The sequence below is a fragment of the Neocloeon triangulifer genome, unplaced genomic scaffold (assembly GCF_031216515.1).
Source record: "Neocloeon triangulifer isolate White Clay Creek 2 clone unplaced genomic scaffold, ASM3121651v1 ptg000014l, whole genome shotgun sequence".
NCBI lineage: Eukaryota > Metazoa > Arthropoda > Insecta > Ephemeroptera > Baetidae > Neocloeon > Neocloeon triangulifer.
The window spans coordinates 22,113,403-22,127,557 of record NW_026775556.1 but is presented as its reverse complement, the minus strand read 5'-3'; the positions used below and the strand labels follow the sequence as shown (position 1 = coordinate 22,127,557).

The 14,155-nt window shown below is 34.6% G+C and overlaps 1 protein-coding gene across 1 annotated transcript in view; it reads right to left on the bottom strand.

Annotated features, from left to right (window-relative positions):
• The window catches only part of LOC132201006 (connectin-like), a 154,058-nt gene that overhangs the window by 2,189 nt on the left and 137,714 nt on the right, over window positions 1-14,155 (bottom strand). The window contains exon 8 of the mRNA XM_059626859.1: window positions 534-754. Within this exon, the coding sequence (XP_059482842.1) occupies window positions 534-754 (221 nt within the window). The remainder of the gene's footprint in view (window positions 1-533; window positions 755-14,155) is intronic.

The following is a 14,155-nucleotide window of genomic DNA, read 5'->3' as shown; positions in this document are numbered from 1 at the left end:
TTACGAAAAAGTAATATTATTAGCTATTTTCAAATTTAAAGATCTATTTTAATTTCAGAAATAATTCAAAAATATACAAAATGTCTTGGTTATTCAAGAAAATATAAAAAAATTTGAATTTGCACAAACACAAATTTTTCTCATAATGACACATATTATGCAAAGATCAATCCACTGATGGAATGATTTGTGGAGCAAATTTATAAATAAAATCCACAAGTCACTGAATATAATTTGCTTAAAATTATAAATAATATTTCAATCTAGAGTTCATTTTCGTCACAATAGTGGCAAAACCACTTGATGATTGTTTGATACTAATTCTTAAAAGTAAATTTTCATTAATTTTAACAGCTCTTTGAACTTTGAACATTAATTTTTTTAATATTAATTTATAAAATAAAAACTTTATTGTTATTCAATTCAATTGAAGTAAAAACTAAACCGCTCCTAAATAAATTTAATATTTAGTATATAAAAAAGTGGATGAAACTTTTTGAATTTAATAAATTTTTTAAGTAATTTTACATTACCTGGAGGTGCTGGCCATCGTCGTAATCGTCATACTCGGAGCTCTTGGATCGCACAGGCTGGACGACTTTGCTCTTTTCCAGCTCAAGCAGACCATTGGGGATGTCGCCACCGCTCAAATTGCAAGTCAACTCCTCCAAGAAATTGCGCACCTGCTCGCTGTTGGTCTCGTTGTGCAAGGTGTGCACCCAGTTCATCCTGCAGTCGCACTCAAAAAAGTTTCCTGCGAGCAAAAATGAAAGACTAATTTATACGAGCACGTACTTGGATGTTTTAATATTAAAACGAGATTTTATTGCCCTGCTTAAAAATGCGAGCACGGAAAAAAATAAACACACAACAAAAATAACCAAACGCAAGCGGCGTGCCGAGCCGACGTAATTAAATTTGCTTAAAATTCAGGAGCCGCTGGCGAGAAAAAAAACGCATTATAATAATACGAGCGGAGAGCGCTTGAGGTTTTTTGTTCCATTATCCGAGCCACGCGCCTCTCTCGCAAAGATTTTCCATGATCTGCTCTGTTTTATGCAAAAAGCTCTTTTATGATTCCGTTCTATAATTTTAGTTATAATTAAAAAAACAAATTATGTTTATTGCTTTAATTGTATGGAGGTCAAAATGAGAAAGTACATTAATGAAGAAATTAAAAAAATATTGCATAGACCCATAAATAAAAATGTAAAATTTCAAAATTTTTAATATAATAAATGAGTATTAACCCTGAAAAATGCCATGTTTTTTGTTCAGTTAAACAAAATATTTAACAAGCAGCTAACCTGACTTTGGACTCTTTAGAGGTAATAAAAGAGCAAAATATTCTTTTTACAGCCACGCGGTGCCTATTTAGGATCGGAACACGGATTCAACCAAACCTCCGGACTGGTTTTTGTCTAACCTGCTCATGGGAATAATACTTTTTAATTTTAATATTCATTTGACGCAATTGTTCAAAATTTAAAGATATTTTTCCTGAATTCCTCTATTGTTGAAAATATATTAATTGTTACTTAATATTTTGTTGCTGAATTAGATGTAAATTAAATAGCCTAATTTTCAAATCAAAAGCAAAATAAAAATCAATCCAATATTTCAGTTGCCTTTGAAGCTCTTTAGGCGTTGTTCAGAAGTATTTTGAGCCTCTTAAATAAAGTTTTTTTCCCCAAAATCCTGACAATTGTACGTTATTATTGTATTTTTCAATCGTGATTTACAGTTAAACTACGTAGATATATTTCCTTCCAATGCCTTGTAATAAAATTATCAAACAGTGTTTACTGCGAAATTTTCCTTATTGTGCGGCAAAGAGTCAAATATAAAACTATCTGACGTGAAAAATGCTTTCTTTTGATGGTTTAAACAATTTTGTCTGGTCTAGAAGAGTTTTTTTTAGTGTCAATTTTTTGAGCTTATTAAATTGTTTAAATTTGACGGCAAAAATATTAAGGCCTCCTTATTGACATCTACAACTCCTGTTTGCGGAAAATCGGCCCGAAATTTTTGGACCCAGATTTTTTTATAGATTCCTGCCCATCAGTGGAGTTGATTGCACAAAGAAAAATGGGGGGTCGCGCGGATTAATCTTGAAATATAATATTTTGAAATTTAACAAGGCGTTTTATGGCGATTTTTGTTTTTGGCGATTAAAAAAAATCTGCCCGAAATTTTTTGCTCAAAATTGCACAAAATGATAATTGAATGACCCTAAACAGATTCGCAGAAAAAAATTGGGGGTTCATGGGGCAAAAATTTTACATTGGGCATATGGGAGATCAAAAAAACCTCTTTGGTACTCTTAGCATTGCAATAAGGAGTCCTTAAAGAAGTAAAAATAGAATTAAGAAAACTTTTCGATGTAAATTTCAAAGCTATACATCAGAAATCAGGTTAATTAATCCAAAATTGCTGTTGGTTTGACCTATTTTTAGTGAAAAAATCAAATGTAATTCGCATCCCATTCGTCCCATGACGCCGTTTCGCGATTATTATTTTAATAACACGTACACAATTGCGAATTGTGGCTGTCTAGTCTCGCGGCCGTTGCTAATTGTGACCGAGAGCACAGCAAGCGAGTTTTCATTCGATTACTGCGCGAGCAAATTAAACGCTCCGAAACTAACACGAGCCAATATGGTTTTGTTTTGAATTGCTTGTTAAAATATGTACACAGCCATGCAGGGACAAAACATCCGTGAGCGCCCACCACAATATTCATTATTTGTGTATTTGTGTTGACACGTGCAATGCAATGAGTGTTTGTGCGCGCACCGGAGTTGGCAAATTGTTTGCATCACCGCCGCTTTTAATCAATGCTATGTGCGCTCGGAATGGCAGAGTTGCTTTCGGGAAAAACCCTCGGGTAATGAAATATTGATAGATCATCTCATCATCACACGCGCAACAAATTAATACCTACAAAACAATGCGCGATTCGTGACGCTTTTGGTGAAGTGAAATTAATTTGCTTTGTTTACGCTTAGCTTTGATAATCGATTTAGGATCAGTTTGAACAGAGTGGACGATAATTATGAAAAAGGTTTTAATTAACGATATTAAAATCTTAATTTAATATAAAGAAGGTACCAATTATCGCGAATATATTTTTTGTTGATTAATATATGAAATTATGAGACCGCAAAAAGAATCTTTCATTTGCATAGAATAAGAAGAAACAGAATATTTATATTTAAAAGAAGTCTTCCTTTTTTAGATAATGTACTTTTCAGCAATTTAGTGATTTTTGCATTGATACTTTCAGTAAAATCCATTAAATAAAAGTTATTTTAATGATTGTTCCATAATTTTATGAACAAGAATAATACAGACTGAATTTTTAGAAACCTTAAATTATATTTTAAATATCAATAATTTCAAATATTGTGCTCATGCTCAATTTGTTTTTGTTATAATAAGAAGAAGAAAGGCAAATAAAATTAAACTTAGTTAACAATGCTGCATTTGAAAATATTCAGCGATATTTTACATATATTTTTAATATTGTTAAATAAAAATAATTAAATTAAAATTTTAAAAAAAAAATCAAAAACACAGAATAATCATTTATAATACATATAAAATTAATTTATATAAAATAAATTACATTACTAGCTTAAGAAATAATAATCAAACTTCTAAGCTAAAAAGAAGGCTATTTTAGTCGGGCTTGTGTCACCAGATTATGTTCACTTCTTGTTAGCAGCATTTTATATTAAATATTTATTTTTTTTTTTACTTTTTTGTCACAAACTCTATTTAAGTTGCTTTTCAAAGCAAACAAAAACTGACAAAAAATCCTACAATATTCTCTTATTTTTTCTTGATAAAAAACGAGTAAGATTTTAAAAACTTGTAAATTGAAGAGTGCAGTAATTTAGTAAACAAATGGTTCACAGTAAATTCATTTTTTTAATCAATAATTTTTAACCAAAAAATAAAATTTCACAACACCTCTGCTATTTCCACAAGTTATAAAAACATTTAAGTAGGGCAGTCTCATGCTTTGACTCATTAATCCGCGGCTTTTGCGTCAAAGAAAAGAGGCGCGTCGTCGTGTGTCGCCCCTTTGTGCCCCTCGCGCCACTTGTTCCTCCAATTTGCAACAGACGCATTCATAATGTGCGCCCAAGAATGTACTGGCGTTTAAATTAAACATTTGCATTCGAGAGCAGACGGAATTAATGCAGCAGCAAAAGTCGCGCTCGTATATATATTCTTGAAATTCCGCGCACTTTCGTGAGAGCTGCGGTCGCTTTCGAGTGAAACGAAATTAAACGCAAGAAAAACAAATCCCCTTTGAAGTGCGAATTTACTCTGCAAAAGAATTTTCAAACGGCGCAAAAAGTGTAAATTTTTACGGCGCCGTATATCATCTAAAGGAAATAATGCACGCGGACGTGTGTTGTTTGAATTTATGGTTTTGTTTTTATGTGTGCATTTATAACCAATATGAGAGTAATAACATTTACGCTTTACGGCCGGCGTGTTGGCGTGTTTTGCTTCTTGGAAAAGCCAGTTGCATTCAGCACGCTACGAGAATGACACAAATACTCTAAAGTACTGCTTTTTGTTTGAATTTTATGCAAAATTAAAATGTGTAAATCTCTTTCTATGACTTATTGTGATTATAAAACCTGTTCGAGGAAGATTTTTACTAATTAAATTTTGATGTAACTTTTGTTATATTAATTGTAAAAAAATCCCAATAATTGTTTCCAAATGGGTATTATCTGCATTTTCAACCAACGGATGAGAAAAAATAAATATATCGGTCTTATTGGAAACAACTTTAAACTTACATCTTAAAAACTTCTAATTAAAATTCAAGAAAAACTAAATAAAATATGCTTTTCAGCCGATCGATTAAAATTGACAATTAAAGACTTTTCTTGTCAGAAGAAAAATAGAAGCTACTTTTAATAAAGTTATCCTTTTTTGGAACCGTAAATATTTCAAATAATAAAAAAAAAGAAACAAAAAAACAGATTCGCTTTATTCAAAATACAATAATATGTAATAATTACTTGAATTATTAACTTTTGACTAAAAAAAATTAATAATTACTATTGCTTTCTAACTATGATTGCTAAAAATCTATGATTTTTTTATTCAGTTCGTCATGAAAAAGTGGTCAGCTCTTCTATGAAAAATGTTTTCATTCAATTACATTTTTTGTAAATTAATGTTTCGACACAAAGCAAACGGAATACACACCGGTACGAATTCAATCAGCGTACTCAAAAGCAATTAATCCGGGCCAAATCAATTAAACACAGGGGCACATTGGCGCACTCAACTCGGACGAATGATGCAGACAATAACGATTATCGTCGTGTATATAAATCGCGGCCGTCCCCGGCAGGACACACCGGCTGTCAGAGTTCGTCATGCAGAAATTAACGCTGGCGATTCGATTAGCCCGCTCGGGGATTAATCGGCGAGTGGCCGGCGCTGCAAATTCGCTACACACGCGAGTGCAGATCGACGTAATTCGCACGCGGCGCTAATGAGCAGGAAAGGCCAGCGCGAGGCGACTTGTGCGCCGCTTCTCACGGAAATTGCGCCAGGTGCCGCTGCACAGATACGGCAGTTGCCTCCGAAAATCAAGGTTGGAAATTTGCACGAACACGCGACGAGTTTTAAAAACTCTGCACCAAAGTGGTAATTTAAATGGGTATTTTAGAAAGTTTCGCGAAAGTGGAACAAATGTAGCTAATTGTTTGTTTTTAGGTAAATGGTTTTTCACTATTTTCTTTTTCTGAAGAAAAGAGTGTGCTTAAGAGTGGCTTAATAAATTCAAGGTGGCAAAAAAAGAAAAAAAGAATTGAAATAAATTACATATTTCATAGATTAAAAAGATTTTTTTAGACGATATCTAAATTAACAACCTAATAAGGTATCAAGTTTGTAAATATGCAATTTATTTTATTTTAAATTGTACTATAATACTATATTTTAATATTAAAATTTAAAAATATTTTGTATAATTATATTATTATATAAATTACAAATAAATTATCCTGTTAATTTTCTCTATTATTGATAATCATCCTCACATTACTTTCTGGATGTTGAACTTTTAGCCTAAAAATATTATATACAATTAAGTATTTAACTAGTGAGTTCATATTCCTGAGAAGAAGGTCAATCTTCGGTCAAATATTATTCTAATTATATAAAAAAAGCTGTCTTTAATTTTGTTTAATTCGTTTTGCAGAAAATGGCAATGAAGGTTAACCAAATGGTACAATCATATAATTATGTATATTTAGAAGGTCGTCACAAGAGATTTCATTAATTAAACGCTATATTATTTTTAAATTTAACTTTAAACAAGCAAAACAGTCAACAAAGTCATCTTTTTCTCTCTAGTAGGGTTTCAAATTATCAGTTTTTGGTGTTTACATGAAAATGCGCGTTTTAGAAAACAAAAGTTGGTCACTCGATTTACCCATCTCTGTATACTTTTAATAAACTTATGTAAAATTTCACAGAAATGAGTTCATAAATAATTTCGCTCAATTAGCATTGAGCTTCCATCACCAAAATTTATTGGACCGCCCACATGCCATGCAGAGATCAAACAATTATCGGGAAATTGGCAAAGGAAAGAGGATTTATTCAGGCGTCTCTTTCTTTCCTTGAATTTTATACCTCGATGGATTTCAAGAAAATGATTTCTGCGACCTTCACTTTCATTCAAAAGGACAGACCTTGGCTTGGGTGGATTGAGAAAATCCAACATTAAAACGGAAAATTGCTTGAAATATAAATACGCGGCGCTGTCTCGGCTGACAACGATGAGAATGGGACTTTGGGCAAATATTGGATCTGCTGCGGTGTCCGGGGTGTCGTTCCAACCACATTCAAACAAGCCCTTGTATGCTGAACGACAGACAGACACCTTATTCGCAGTCGTGAATAAGCAATCGGAGTCGTTTTCCAATTCGACGAATGCCCTTTCAAAGGGAACCTTTACAGATCGTTGGTAACGCGCACTGTTTAAGGTTAAAGGTTGAGCTGATTATGCGTGACTTAAAAATTACTTTCCATTTACTTTGAGAACCCATTTTCAATGTAAAAGTTTTACAGGCACACCGAAAAAGTTTGTGTTTTTGACATATTTGCAGATGCGCATAAATTTCTCAACTGATAAGAATTTTGCACGGATGTTTTTTTCAGTTAAGAAATTTGTGCACATCAACAGCGATATGGTATTTATCGAATTAAATTTAACAAAACTAATTAATTAATATCATGAGAAACACTTTTCAGATCATTCAAAACACATTTTAATTGAATATAAAATAAAATATGATTCGGCTTAATTAAGATAATTTAACTTAAGACAATTTTTTAAAAGTTTTTATATATGTAACTTTAGTAATGGCCAGACAATCACTTTTAGGCATCGAAATGTGCAAATTTGAATTACATTTATGATCTCAATACGATCCATGTTGGCCACACTTTTTCAGGTCAAATAAATAGATCTAAATTTAGAAATATAAACCACGGTCAAATATTATTGTTGTTTGACACTTGTTCCCTGTGCGCTTTGACCAACTCTGTAAATGTTCCCTTTGAATGGGCCATCGGTGAATTGACGTGTGTGTTTGCGTGTGCGCTGGCGGTAATTGAACCCTTTTCACTCCCGTTGACCCCGACACAATTTAATTATTTGCTCTCCGTTTCATTTATATTAACCAAATCAGCAGATAGTCTGTCTATTTACGCTGCTGTGTGTGTTATTTTGATGGAGATGAAAGGCCCAACTGTGTTTGCGGGCGAATTGTTTGCACGGCAAATTATCCGGCAGCTTGCAAACCTGCACGTTTACTTCTGTACCTTTCTTGCTTTTACAAGGACCCTTCTGCTGCCAGGAAAATCAATCGCCCGTCCGTGTGTTTTTCGTGCGCCGTGGGAATTCGTTCGCGCTGATCGTCTTGGCACCTGATTTCACGGCGGCCAGACAGCCAACTTGACTTTTGTGGATAGGCAATCGCAACGCATGCACGTCACGCGTGCTGCATACCACTTCAGAATCGACTTTACCTTTTTTTGTTATAAAAGCTGGCACATTATTCGATTGAAATAGAAGGAAAATTTCAAGTTATTAAATTAGATGTTCTTTCAAATAAAAAATGGCTCTTGGAAATTAATGTAACGGGAAATCGTCTGTTGAAGTGTGTTGAAATCAACTTAAAATTAATTTCAAATTCCCATAAATACATTTTTATCCTCACTTTTATGTCTGATGTTTAAAAAAAGAGGTTATCATTTTGTCAAAAGGTTCAAATTCATTGATAAATGGTTCAGAAAGTTTCTTTATTTACTCTTTTGTATTATTATGCTTTTGGTATATTTCTCCATAAATGGTGTATTTATTTTGTATATTATGGATGATGTGATCCTTGTATGAGGCAAAGTTGTCCTGGAAAAAAACAGCAATTCCAGTTTTCCAGTACCGAGTCGGGTTTCAAATACCTTTTGAAACAAAAACGTTTTGGTATTTGCAAAACCAAAAGCCTGAGTATGAATGTCTCAATTTTCGGCAAGTTTTCCGGGTTGAATCAATACACATCACAGTCTGAGTTTTTGGAACCATGAAATTAATTCAACCCACCAGACGGGAGCTGGTTCGGTAAATTTGAAGAGGAATATTGAAATAATGATGCCGCGGGAGAAGAATTTTCCTTGTCGATCATCATCCGTGACGGCGAAACTAAGTGCCTGGGCTTTGCCGGCAAAATTTCTCTCTCTTTCTTCGCGGTCTCGGCCAAATCAATTTCTCAAATTGAGAGAGAAAGCACCATCAATTCTCGGTGCTTTTTTCATCTCATCTATTCTCGCTGTGCCGCCGCCGCCGCCTCGGGATAAATTTCTGTGTGTTTGGCTGCCAAGCGCCTCACATCTTTCCTCCCAATTTCCTCGTCTCGTCTATATTCTCTTTTTTTCCTGAAGAAGAGGAACTAGCGAAAGAGTGAAAGCGGATCACAATTTGATTAAAATTCCAGTCACTCGCGCTGTTTCCTCTTTCTGGAAACAATTGCTCGCGTGCGCCCTTTGCTCCCTCGATAAATATCTCTCAATCGAAATCGAGAGGGCTTGATTTTGTTTGTCTTGCAGGCAATCATGATTTGGCTATTAACTTAAGGGGCGTGGTCCACGCTGATGAGCAAGGGGGACGCGACCGGGGGTGGAAAATTTGAATTGATCGGGCACGTCGGCAAAAAATTTTACTGCCGCCGTTTTTTTATAGTGGAATAAAATATTCAATTAGGGCTTGTATATTATGCTGGCGGAGAGTTTGTAAACGGAGGCGGGCGTAATTGGAAAATGCTAATTTGTTCAATAAGCGGCGGCCGACGCTCTCTCATGACTTTGTGATACTGATCTCTCCGTACCTTGCGTTCAAGCCTAACCGGACCCTCTTCACGGTGCTGCAGGTCGAGTTAATCCCGACTGAATAATATGCGACGGCTGGCTAAGAACTCACCGCGTATGTGGAAAGAGCTATGTTGCGAGCAGTAATCAAAATTTATAATCATAATCTGCTGCTAAAAACCCCCACTAGCGAGTAAAACCCCCAAGGGAGGCGCGCGCCCTGGATTTTTAATTCCGGCGGAAATTGCTCTCTGCTATTTTTTTATGAGGATTCAAAGAAAGAGGCTGATTGTGAGATAAAATTCATAAAGATAAATTCTTATTTAGATTGTGAAAAAGCTTTAATTTTCAGTTTTAAAAATTAAATAGCTCATTCAACTTCGGTTCTTATCTCTTTTTTTAATTTCTGTTATTTTTGTAACTTATTGTTAATAATTGTACCAAAATGAAAATTAGTCTAACTCTAATTAAGTAAACCCTTTCGCAATATGAAGCAAATCAAGATGTAAATTATAGATATAGATGCCTTTGAATTAATCAAGAAAAGTAAAACAATTGTACATGGATCTTAAAATCATACTTTGTTATGAGTTTAAACTATAAAATAATCATAATTTCATTTAATACAAATAAAAAATTACAACTGAATAAAATTTTTTTCAAAATTTTTAATCAAGTGTAAAATTCGTTTTTAAAATTTCAATTAAATTTAGGGTGAGACAGGAATAATCAATCAATTATTCAGCAAAGCCAGCCGAAATCGTCTCTCTTTGGGAGCAAAATGCTTTGTTAAATCCCTCACCACTTCACGGCCCGGCTAATCAAAGCCGCCGTCGCTGCCGATTTGGGCCAAAGCGAGGCCTCATCTGCATTTAACCTCATCCTCTTCGCAAAATGAAATTCGCCGGCAGTGGCTTTATATCGTCCGAAATCAATTTCCAAAAAAGGTCGTAAAACGGGTGGATTGTGCGGTGCTTGTGGCTGCAGCTTTTGTGAATAATGAGACCAGAGGTGACTCGATCTCTTTTCTCTCCGTCGCAGCCAAGCCCACCAGCCAAGGTTCAATGGACAAATTGGCTCCAAGGCTATACACAAATTTTATTGCTCCCCATTTTTATTGTTTTCTCTCTCTCAACAAGCAACAAGCTGCCTGCCTGGATTTTGTAATTCTCAATAATAAAATTTGAGGGCTTTTATTTTACGGCCTCGCTTCGGACACACACAAAGCCAGATCATCTCTATTCTCGCGGCGCTCCTCTCGCGCCCTCGGCGCACCACCCACATTCAATTATTCATACACACGTTCGGAAATTAAAAAAAATTTACTGCCCTGCTGTCTGTCTGCGCCGTCGTTACGAGGAATACGAGAAAATAAAACGCCTACTCGGAATGGGAATGACGAATTTCTCGCTTCCTTGAAATGTGTACATTGGTAATGCAAGTTGCTTTGCGTGCTGCGACTTCTAATTACACAGTTATTTCTTCAATTAAAAAAACATGAAACGATTTGAAGTAGCATTTTTATAGAAAAAAATGCTTCTCTTTCATTAATAAAAATAAACTTCACAGAAATGCAATTATTTATGAAATACGAAAAGAAATAATTGTAAGAGATGTCATTTAAAAATGTAAACAGAAAGTTGGAATCAAATTTTAACGCAATTAATAAAATTGATGTGCAACAATTAAATTTCATAATTTAAGGGCAATCATTAAGGGCAAGTAAATATCAATAGCTAATTTAAACTTTGTTTTATGTATTTAAATTTGCAATTAATTCTGTACAACAAAAAGCTTCGGCATAATACATATGAAATTTTTTAATTTGAAAATTTCATTCATTTGATTAGATTTTATTTTAATGAATTTCAATTCACGTTAAAAATTTTAAAATAGGAGACATTCTCTTTAAAATTCAAAATTTCAGCCATAGCAGCATTAAAACAATTTACAATAAAATCACAAACAAATATTTGCCTAATGTGAACATTGCGAACCAAAATCGAACAAAAAATGACTCTATTTTTTAACTAATGGTAAGTTCGATGACTTACCAATTTCAACCAATTTTTCCATTCACTTTGATGGAAAAGAGGAAAATTTAACCAAAGCCGGTTGAATCGTATGTATATTGGTGATCGGGCGCGAAATGGAAATGAATTGGTGAGAGCGTCGGCACTCAAAAGTAAAAATAATCACCGGCGGCGGAGCTGCACGGCCGTCACTCTGCGAATAATTGAGGCATAAGCTTATTTCCAACACCAAACGGTCTGGCCTTTGTTGGCGACGCCGGCGCTGCTCTCATTATAGAAATTATTCGAGCAGGCGAGGGAATTTGCGGATGACGGCCTCTTTTGCTCTTTCGCCTCGTTCACTCGTTCGGTCGACGGCGCCGCCATTAAATTGTGAGCGAGCACCCGACTAGAGGCGCGCATTTCCTATTTTATTATTTCAGCGTACATTCAATAAAAGGCTGCAAATGCATTTCACTCGTTCCTTGCATATGGGGGGTGGCGCAGTAAAATTCGAATGTGCGGCGATAAAATTTTGTTCACTATTTCTCGGTCGGTTGACTCGAAAACGAAATATGTCTGCGCGGAGGAGGAGGAATTAGTCTTTGCTGTGACTCATGCGTCCAATCAGTGGAGCAAAAAGCGACCAAGACATTTATGAACCATAACTTTGCGTTCAACCCCTCAGTCGAAAACAAGAGATCCGCTTATGTATCGGAAGCAACCCCCCTAGCAAGTCTTGTCGTCGTGCGATGACAGTTATTGATATTATTGCCGGGCCAAGAGTATTCCCTAATGAGCCCCTCCGCGCACCACGGCTTATTTAACCAAATTTAATGAATTTTTTTGCAATCAATCACTTTGCTCTTATTGTCATCAACACTCGTTTCGACGCAAAAAATTGTCCCCTCAGCTGTATGGTAAATTTTTATTTGTGTTGCTGTGGCAAAATGATAATAGAAAAAACGGAAAACAAAGGGCAAAGGTCGCGTTATTTGGTTTGTTTTGCATAATGGAATTCGGATTTGGAAGGTGAAAGTACTCGGTAACATAAACATTGAACGGATTTAAACAGATATAAAACATTATTTAAAAAGGCAATTTTTATAGCCTTTAAAAAAAATATTAAATAAAAAAGTTGTGACACATTTATTGTTAGCAATAAGATAAATCTTTAAATGTTAAATTTTATTTAATAATTTAAAAACTTAAAAACAATTTGCTACAATTAAAATTAAAATTTATGATTATATGTTTGAACAAATTGACATGACCGGATGATCATGAAAGTGAAGAGATCAGGGGCTTTAATAATTATTTCCAAACAGTATTTATTCAATAATATAAAATATAAATGTCATTGGCTGAACTGTTAACACAGATAGAAAAAGTCTAAACACTTATTTTAAACCATAGCTCGCCTTCTTTCTCCACATTGAATAGAAAAGTGGAAATATAGAAAATAAAAAGTATCTTCTAATACTTGCCTATTTATTAGTCACATCTCTGTATCAATGGGATATCATTTTTTACAAATTCAAACTTATAGCCAACCGCAATTGAAAAACATTCTACCATTAGCACCCCATATAAATTAGCAAATCAAATATTATCGGAAGCAATCCAATCAATTTATAAAACAGAAATTCTATATTCCCTCGCGTCTGCTGATGCCCTGAGGAGTAGATCATCTCGGGAGTGTGCGAGATTATTTACAGCGTTTACTTTTCACGGAGGGGTCGAAAGAAATCCCCAAACAGTCTCTCTTTTCACTGAGTGATATTTCGGCCGGGCTTTCCTCGGCGACCACAATCACTTGATTAAAAATCTGCCCCACACACGCGCGCAGCTCCGAAACCACACGAAGGAAAAGCAAGGCGGGTGTGAAAAGCGGCTGCCGAAAAAAACAAATATTATTTTGCCAGACCCACACATGCACTTGCGATAAATCACATCATGCATTATGGGGGAGGAAGTAAAATAATAAAATTTTTGCTGAATGCGAGAGAAAGTTTTATCAGTAGACGCACAAACAACTGTTAAAAAAGTCATAATTTGTACAGAAGTAGTGGGCATCTCTTGTGATATTAGATGAAAAGGACCCAGGTTCAGTCATTTTAAACAAAATTAAGGTTCAAAAGTCAAAAGTTGCAATTATGGTCACGGTTAATTTATTAAATTTCGTAGAATTAGAAAGTCAATAAAAAGTAGGATATTTTAACTTTTTATCTAAAAGTTTTTATATTTACAAAGACGGTTGAATCCAGAATAATTTTTTTTATCATTAATTGCTCTCATTTACTCAAAAGTAAGCAAAATTTAAATAAATTCAATTGCACGAAAAATTTACAAGAAAATTTTATTAAAATTGCTAAACTCTGCCAATTATTCTAAAAACAAGTCTAAAAAATACCACTGCAAAGTGTTTTATTAAAATACAGCACAAACAAAAGGTTAAGATTTATCTCTATAATATTTTGAATTTGAATAAAACATTTCAAAAGTGATGAAAAGACATTTTTGCCAGAGACATGAAAATGTTTTATGCGTACACAGTTTGGCGACAGTTATATTGGGTCGTTTTCACTTGAGGCTGTCGCATTAGCCTCTTGTCTCTCGTCCCAGGAGAAACATACATGAATATGAGGGAGAACAAAGTTGACAGCTTTTGTCATCGCCGCGAGTATACAATAGGCAAGCCCGGCATGCAAACGCGAATCAAAGCGGCGGGA